At 37.1% G+C, this 9,050-nt stretch overlaps 1 protein-coding gene across 1 annotated transcript in view; it reads left to right on the top strand.

The window, feature by feature from the left end:
• Positions 1-440: 440 nt before the first annotated feature.
• Positions 441-9,050, top strand: part of LOC122808271 (melatonin receptor type 1C-like) — a 109,220-nt gene continuing 100,610 nt past the window's right edge. Inside the window, exon 1 of the mRNA XM_044079234.1 lies at positions 441-963. Within this exon, the coding sequence (XP_043935169.1) occupies positions 441-963 (523 nt within the window). The remainder of the gene's footprint in view (positions 964-9,050) is intronic.

The raw sequence follows: 9,050 nt of genomic DNA, 5'->3' as shown, positions 1-9,050 counted from the left end.
ATTCCTTTTGTATCACAGACTGCCTCACTGTGCTCACACCTCTCCACCTCCCAGAACAAGAAATCTGGACAAAGACACAAACAAAATTGGTACAGAGGCCCAGAAACAGGGCCAAGTCTTGGTCACTGCCCCTACGAACCTAGAAAATTGGCAGAACAACAGGCTCTGCATCAGCATGAATTCCCCAAAGGGCATAAAGTCAGAAAGGCATGACAGACATCCGAGCCACCAACTTCCATCCAACCACCCTCTACCAACTTGCCAATAACCACAATTCCACAAAATGAACCAACAATCTGGGCAAAATCTGGATGCTCTGCAAAATCTGCACAGTTGAGAGGCATGACCGCACTACACCAAAACATACAAGGAAAAACTGGGCCTACGCCCAAAACTCAATGCATGCCACCACACACCAACCCACTCCTCAGATCGTCCCCATGACTTGCCAGATAATCAAAAGCCTCAAGGAGCAACAGCACAAGTTCCGAGGGGAAAGGAGAACCAGTGAAGAACCAAGCCACTGGCATCTATTTATCCATGTTATTTATTTAACTTTATTATTACCAATTTTTTTTGAAAATCCACGAACAGCCAGTCAGCAGAAACCGAGCCCAAACTGTCCAGCAACCACAAGCCAGCACAACCTCACCCTCCAACATTCCCCCTTCACAGGTAACCTCATCTGCTCATGCGTGAGAACACAGCCCACAAAATACCTAATCCGAGACTTACAGCTCAGCCAAATACAACAAAACCACAAACCACAAGGAGTAAGCACAATATCTCCCTGCATCAAAATCCACTGCACCAACAAGTCCAGAAAATGGAAACAAGCAGCAGACCTCACGAACAGACCACTCCAAAATGCTTCTCATGAACTTCGCCAACTCGCCAGCATGGCACAGGCAAGCACAGAAGCAAACCCCTCAATGGCGGCATACCACCTGCAATCCATGAATAGTGAGACAAATGGACCCAATGGCTCAAACCCAAGCTGTAGAAGATGAGCTGCCTTCCACCCAGCAACCCCTGCACACTTACACCATCGTTCTCAACCTTAGAGTCAAAGCACAGTGAACACTACACACCAACCCCCAGACTGCCTCAGCTTCCACTTTGACTCACAACAAAAACTAACAAATAGTCTCAACAAAGGTACAAACTGCAAACATTGCTCTCAGAAAGCTGAGGAGCAACGAGTCTTGCATAAACATGCATCTCAGTTAGGCATGAAGCTGCACCATACGATGCACAACTCTGAACACACCACAAAAACTCTGCACACTCCCCCATGACCGACGACGAACACCGCACCTCGCATGCACCACAGCAGCTGCCACTCCACCCCACACAGAGCCGCAAAAATCCCCTGGTCATGTCAGGCAAGCAGAATGCCTCAACCCATGCATGGCCAAGAAAAGGCCAAACAGGAAACTGCACCGACCACTTGCAACAATACCCCTCCCCTCAACTGTCCTCTGCAGAACCTCCCTTCAGCTTTACCTCAGAAAGAGAGAGAGACCATTTTTTTTCTTTTTTTTTTTTTTTTTGAACAAACAGATAGCTATCCCCTTAGCAGAAAAGCTGCCAGAATGATCCCATGATGGTGTAAAGGTACCGTGTGCCAAGAGAGTACAACCACCCCCCAGCAAAAGCCACCACAATGGCATGCCTACTATCACCACCATCATGGTCCCCACCAATTTTCTCCCATCCAAACTACCATTCAGCAACTAAAAAAGTTTATAACAATATATATGTTATATAGTATGCTATAGAAATATTGAGACACCAGCATTATGAAATTTTCCCTGAGCAGCATGTGTGAACATTCTTTTATATGAATCCCAGTGACATAAAATAACGCAAAGCTGCATGGAAATACAATACCTGGCTAAAAGAGCATCAGCCAAAATAAGATAGTGCTTATGAATAATTCCTCTCTTTATCAAAGCATAATTATTAATATAAGCAAATATTTAGGTTGAAAATAATTTCTCTAATAATCAGATGTCACATGTCAAATGTAAACTAGCTATAAAACTTCACAGTGGTTTTTAAAATTGTCAGCTCAGCCTGCTATTAGGCTAAAGATAGAATGAAAAGGTTACAGCAGCCTATAACAAAGGTCACACACTGACATACTCTGATGTATTGTAACAGCAGTAAATGGCTCTTCTATTAGAAGTTGTATAAAACAACATGTCTTAATCAGTATTTTTCTGTTTCTAGATACACAAGTAGCAAACAAATAAATCCAAACAAGCCAGAAGTTAAAAATGTTGAAACATAGGTGCAAAGTAGGAAGGTAGCTGGAATAAAGAAGCTGAACCACAACAAAGTAAAATCTTTTTTTTTTTTAATACAAAATGTTGAGCGCTTTCGCAATGCTAACCATTGCTTCATCAGACAGTTCGTTCAAACAGCAACAGCACTTAAATACTTTAATTCATTACTAGAACAACCAATCCTAGCACTCAGCAATCAATTAATTACAATGGTTACATTTTGCCCTTAGTTAATTGCTGAATTCAGCAAAACCCTGCTTAAAAACCACATGCGCAAAATGTAAAGACAAGAACATGTGGATAAATATAAATAAAACACATAAAAAGTCAATGAATAAATACATATAGTCATGTTCACCATTTAGTAACTACTTATGTGCATACAAGGGCCAGAAATGTAAAGAGGCACCAGGTCAGTTACAAACTCACACTTTGAAAAAAAATGTGGGGGTATGGGCAGGAGAGTTAATATGGAATATTTCCAAATATGAACTGTCTGCAGCTGAGATTTCTTTATTAAAAAGAGGTTTAAATTGTTTACCTTCAATTAAAATGGACATTAGTGAATTTCTATTATGCCTATGTTTGTTTACTAGAAATAAAACACTGAAACAACAATTTGGAAATTGCAATGAGGCAAGGGATGTTCAGGTTAAGAAAAACAGTCTGTATGTACCAATATTGCCGCATAATATATAAAGTTTCTTAAAAGCTTGTGAAAATGCCATTTATAGCACAGGAAACAGTCTTTTAGAAGAAGGAAAGTATAATTTGACAAAGAGTGAGCACAAAGCATTGTGTGTCTTGCAGATTAATGATAGCATTGTTATAAGACCCGCTGACAAAGGAGGACCAATGGTGATATTGAATGCTGACTTTTATAATACAGCTATGCAAGAAATGTTATTGGATCCAAATGTATATGCTGAAGTACCAACAACAATTGTGCTTGAAATGTGTGAACAGATTGCTAGTACCTTATATGAATGCATGTGTATGGAACTATTAATAAAGACCTTTTTAATTATCTCACTGTTGAAAATCTACTCATACCTCAAATCCATGGCATCCCCAACATACACAAAGACCCATATAACCCAAATTTTAGAACTATAGTAGCAGGAGCAGGAGGCTAACAGAACCCATCTCTATATACCTGGATAAGGAATTGAAGACAGAACTCAATGAATATGCATATGTCTTGAAATACACAGAACAGTTTTTAGTGGACCTTTATGGGGCAGTGAAGCAAATGGGAACAGCAGATATGGTGATGCTGGCCACACTAGATGTAGTGTCTTTACTTACAAGTATACTCAATGACCAGGGGATAACCATGGTGAAATCAGAGTTGACAAGGCAGGGAAAGTTCTCTGATACTAAGATAGACTTTCTCTGTATGTTACTAGAATTGGTACTAGAGCACGACAGATTTATGTTCAACGGCATATGCTATAAGCAGTTGTCAGGGGTTGCCATGGGCACAAGTTGTGCCAATACATATGCAAACCTGGTTATGGTTAACTGGAAATATGAACATCTATTAGGGAATCCCCAAATAGCCTTTTATAGGCATTTCATAGATGACCTTTTTATTTTTTTGAAAGGTGATGGTGAACAACTTAAATCTCTGTATGCATACCTAAATACTACTAGTGACTTTTTATAGTTTACGATGAACTGCTCTGAGATGAGTTTAGACTTCCTAGACATTACCATAGACAGAGAAAATGGCCAATGGTCTACGAAATTATATAGGAAACAATGTTAAAGACCATCTTATCTACACAGAAACAGTATGCATAACCCTAAGATTTTTCCTAACATAATCAGAGGTCTGGCAATGAGAATATCTCGCCTATGTTGTCAAGAGGAAGTGTATAGAAATGAGTTAACTAAGCTAAGAACAGGTTTCTTTAATAGGGGGTATAGTGAACATGAAATTGATAAGTTGTACCATAATGTGCACAAAGAAAGGAAAGGTAAAGCTAAGAACTACTACTATGATAGAGTAGGTAGTGACAGGGTAGGTATTAAGAATAGTGCATTACGATACATTCTGATGGTTTTACCATATACAAGGGATGTGAAAAGGTTTGAAACCATCATACACCAAAATTGGCATATGTTGTTAGTAGATGAGGATACTACCAACATAGTGGGTGGACAACCACATTTTGCATTAAGAAATAGGAAAAATCTGAAACGGCAGCCTTGCTATCCAAGGACATCTGCTCTGATGGATAGCACAGTGAATGGTACCCATAGATGTGGAAAATGTACACAGTGCATTTATATAGATGAATCAAGGTTTTTTAAGCACCCTGAAACAGGGCATCTATGAGAGTTAAGGAATTCTGCTGATTGCAATACTAAGAATGTAGTGTATGTAGCTCAATGCACAACATGTTTCCATTTCTATGTTGGCAAAATTAACCGTCACCTTAGGGATTGGATAAGGGGTCACCTTTACTGCACTAGAAAAGGGCAACTCTATAGTGCTTTGGCTAAGCATACATTGGATAAGGGGGATGACCATATATTTTTGTTTCAGGTTTTACACATTCAGAATGTCAGCAATAGGATGAGGGACATAGTCAATACCACTGAAAACCTGGAAGTAAAATGGATTTTGCATTTAGGGGCACATAGAGGTTTGAGTTTGAATGATAGTGTTCCATTGAAGCCAGTGCTAAAATCTAGAAGGTTAAAATAAAAAATAATAACACTATTTTAACAAGAGAAGACTACATAAACACATGCAGGGCTTTGGGTCAGTATGACAGTATTTCTTGAGCTGCTTCTAGCATAGATATCATTAAAGACAAGCATTTGTTGAGATGTATGTATTAAAGCATATGTATTTACTAGGTGGACAACATGTGCATTTATTAGGCAGAATATGTATTAATTAAGTTGTTGAGTGTGTACTGCTTATAAGTTTATACATATTTTTATATATATTTTTATGCTTATATCTATGCACATAAGTAACTAAATGGGGAACATGAGTATATGTATTTATTCATTGATTTTTTATGTGTTTTATTTATATTTATCCACATGTTCTTGTCTTTTGTGCATGTGGTTTTTAAACAGAGTTTTTCTGACTTCAGCAATTAACTAAGGGCAAAATGTAACTATAGTAATTGATTGCTGAGTGCTGAATTAACTTTGAGTGGGAGTATTGGGTGTTCTAGTAATGAATTAAAGTATTTATGTGCTGGTGCTGTTTGAATGAACTGTCTGATAAAGCAATGTTTACCACTGCGAAAGCGCTCACCATTTTGTATTAAAAAGAAGATTTTACTTTGTCGTTGTACAGCTACTTTATTCCAGTTACCTTCCTACTGGGCACCTGTGTTTCAACATTTTTCTGTTTCTATCAAAACATTCCTAAACCATATGTGTAAAGAATAAACAAAATGTAGAATACATGTTCTGTAAAATGTACATAAATTCTACAAATATCAAAGAATAAGAAAATATATATTATTCTATTTCTTATGTTGTCTATAGAATGAATGACAGGAGCAGATGTGCCTTACACATAGATGCTGCAGATTTTTATATGAAGTTTCTATTAAGCTTTTGTATTACTTTGTAAGTTGCAAATTCTCATTATTTCTGAATTATTCAACAGTAATAATAATATAAACTGCAGCTGTAACAACAATAATGAATAGTATTTCTCATTAGAAATGTTAGACAATTAAGAAGTATGATCATATTATGACAATGCAAGCTGAAGCAAGAAATGTTTGTTCTGTACTTGTCACCATAAAAGGAAAACCTGTTGTAGTAGCAACTTTTAAAATAGTCTGTTGTAATAGCAATTTGAAAATAGCTGCATCCATGACCAGATTAGGAGAGTGTATATCAAAAGAGGCAGGACTGCATCTTTCAAGATTGTATAAAAAGTGCTATACTCACTAGTAAACTTTGTCAGTCAGTCAGCCAGCCAGCTACAGAATGAAATAAATTGTACTGACCCAACTGGAGATGCCTTAATTTGCTGATCATTTATTTTTCTTGTTCTTCTAACTGCCTGTATTTTTCCTCATAGGTGCAGTGCTCATAGAATACAGACCAACCAGTACTGGAAGGCATGCCTTTTCCCCGGGAGTACCTACAGGTCGTCACGGGTGTACCTTGCCTTATCAAGTTCACACCAAAATGTGATTCCTTACCCAGTTACACTTGCATTAGCCCCTCCCTGTCTAAACCTCATTTCCTCCTTCCCCATTTTACTCTTTCCTCCCTCCCTACCCTCTTTATTCCTACTAATATATTATCTAACCCCACTTTGAAGATGTCCCAGGACAAAATGGTTTGTTACCAAGCCTCATTTTAAAACAGGGATACACTTTTTCTTTCGTATTTCAGACTGTTAATCCCTTTGTAATACATATTTGAGCTCTGTTTAATGTGCAATATGTGTCTTTCCTGTCTCGTGAAAATGCATCCAATGTGACCTTCATCTATGAAGAAAAAGAGATGAAAGGCAAATGCAAAATGTATGAAAGCTGTTGTAATTTGAGGTGTAACATTCTGCAGTTTCCCTGAAAGAAGCTAACTGTTTAAATGTAATTGTGTCACACAAGAATTTGGAAACAATAAGAAACAATAAGAAAACAAGCCATAAATTGCAATTACAAGAATCTTCATGAGAAGCAACCATTAGTATTTAAATGAGAAACTGATTCACTGCATTTGAAATCTCTAAATGTTGAAAAACTGTTTGGTTTCTAGTTTGACTTTCTTCTGTTGTGTGGAAAAAGAACTGATATAGCTTGATGTCACTGTCTTTGCCCTTTAGAAAAAGAAAACAAGCTAGAATATATATCTTATAGCTGAAAGTAAATCCAGATACTCTTGCTGAGAGGTACTGAAGATAGGTTACTAAGCTGTAGATCAGATTCTTCTTTAGATATGCCTTATACAACAGGCTATTTTTTTACATTTGTGCGTTGCCTTGACCTTTGCATGTTTTACCTCTATCACCTCTGTCTTTATTGCATAAGTAAGGTTTTATTTATTCTATTCGACTCTGTGCTTTTCATTTATTTGTGTATTGTTATATTTTTATTTGAGAAGAGGGCATTAGTTAACACTGTAGGATGACAAGTTGCATTCAGATTACTTGAAAAAATTACCAGTGAGATGATTTTGAATCAGATTTTGGTGCACTTTTCACTTTTTCTATAACTTGTTGGGTACAGATGGTATGGGTATTCATTTAGTAGTTGTTAGACCTATATGGGAAAATGAATTAAATCCAAGAGTAATAACCTATCTCACTCATATACCTGTATGGTGCACTGGCTGGCACTTATAGGATTCAGAACCCTCTATAACCAGCCTTTTCTTTACACTTGGTGGAATGTGATGCCATCCATAACAACTGAGATCTAGGGTGAAGAGAGCGAGATTTTAATATACTTTTAATAGTAATTCTTTTGTGATAATAATATAGCCCCCATTTACTACAATATATAATAGCACCAAGTAATTTTTGAGCATACACTATGTATAAAAATATCAGGAAAATTATATATAATGGCAATATTTGAAACTTGAAATAATTCATTTTCCACTGAATTTTATTTTCTGTCCTAGCGATGTCCATATATGCTATGGCAAGGGATTCATAAGTTAGCTATGCAAGTTTATTTGTTACTTCATTACTGTCATATCAGGGGTTGTAATATAATTGACTCTAGTTTTCTCAAACATTGTTTTCTCACATGGGAAGTTAAATATTTTTTAATCTAGTCCATTTATTTTTTTTCAGTTTCCCTGAATGAGTTGTATATTAATGAACGTTAATGACCTCAGCTACATATTAGATTTATGAAGGCAGGATATTTACAAAATGAGCAGCACATTTAAAATTGCACTACAAATTAAGTGATATCTTAAAAAAATAGTCCAATCCAAAGGGTTCTCTAGTCCATGAAAGTCCTCTCAAGTTATATGCAGGCTTCTTTCCTTAGCCCAGCTCTCTGTTCAGGTACATCAGAGAAATAGTCTTAGGTGATAGACTTGAAATTTTTAGGATTGTCCTAGGCTATAGGCCTTTCCTCTGACATTAGTCCAAGGGAAAATAAACAAACGGCAACAGTTCTCTTCAAGGCTTTAGCCTTTGCTCATATGCATCAGTTCTCAGTTCCAAAATTTATATGCCTTTCCTCTAGGCCTCTCTCTCAGTCCCATAATCAACATGGTATCTCAAATCAGCCACATATGTATCACACCTTAGTCCATGACTATTATGGCTGTCACATTTCTCTGTGGTGAAAACAGAACCAAAACTCACCCTTGCTCCACCCACAGCCCCACTCTTCTCCATCCATTTCATGACATCAATGATTATGTCATTCTGAGGTGGAATGCTGCCTTCTTCCTTTTTAGCAAGTCCTGGTTTTCATTGCATCGCATTAGCTATGCTTTTCATTTAAAAAGTTAATCCTAGGATGCACTTTTACAAACTCCAAAATTCTATTTGTGTAGATAAACAGAATACCAGAATTTATACTCTGCTTTCTGAACTACTGAACTAACATTCCTATTTCTGGCTTGTCCAGAAAAGTATGAAATAGGTGGCATCTCTAATGCCTCCTGGTCTACCTTTCAGATTTCTCTCCAGTGAGGAATTAACATTCTCAGGTTGATTGCTTTTATAATGGGCCAAAGCCCTAGAATGGCTGCTAACTAACCCAAGGGAACCACTGGATGAGAATTGCCACACTATGCATA

Source organism: Protopterus annectens, chromosome 8.part0 (assembly GCF_019279795.1).
Source record: "Protopterus annectens isolate FY-2018-M chromosome 8.part0, PAN1.0, whole genome shotgun sequence".
NCBI classification, from domain to species: Eukaryota; Metazoa; Chordata; order Ceratodontiformes; family Protopteridae; genus Protopterus; species Protopterus annectens.
Note: the sequence above shows the minus strand (reverse complement) of the source record. Positions and strands in the feature narration are given on the sequence as shown.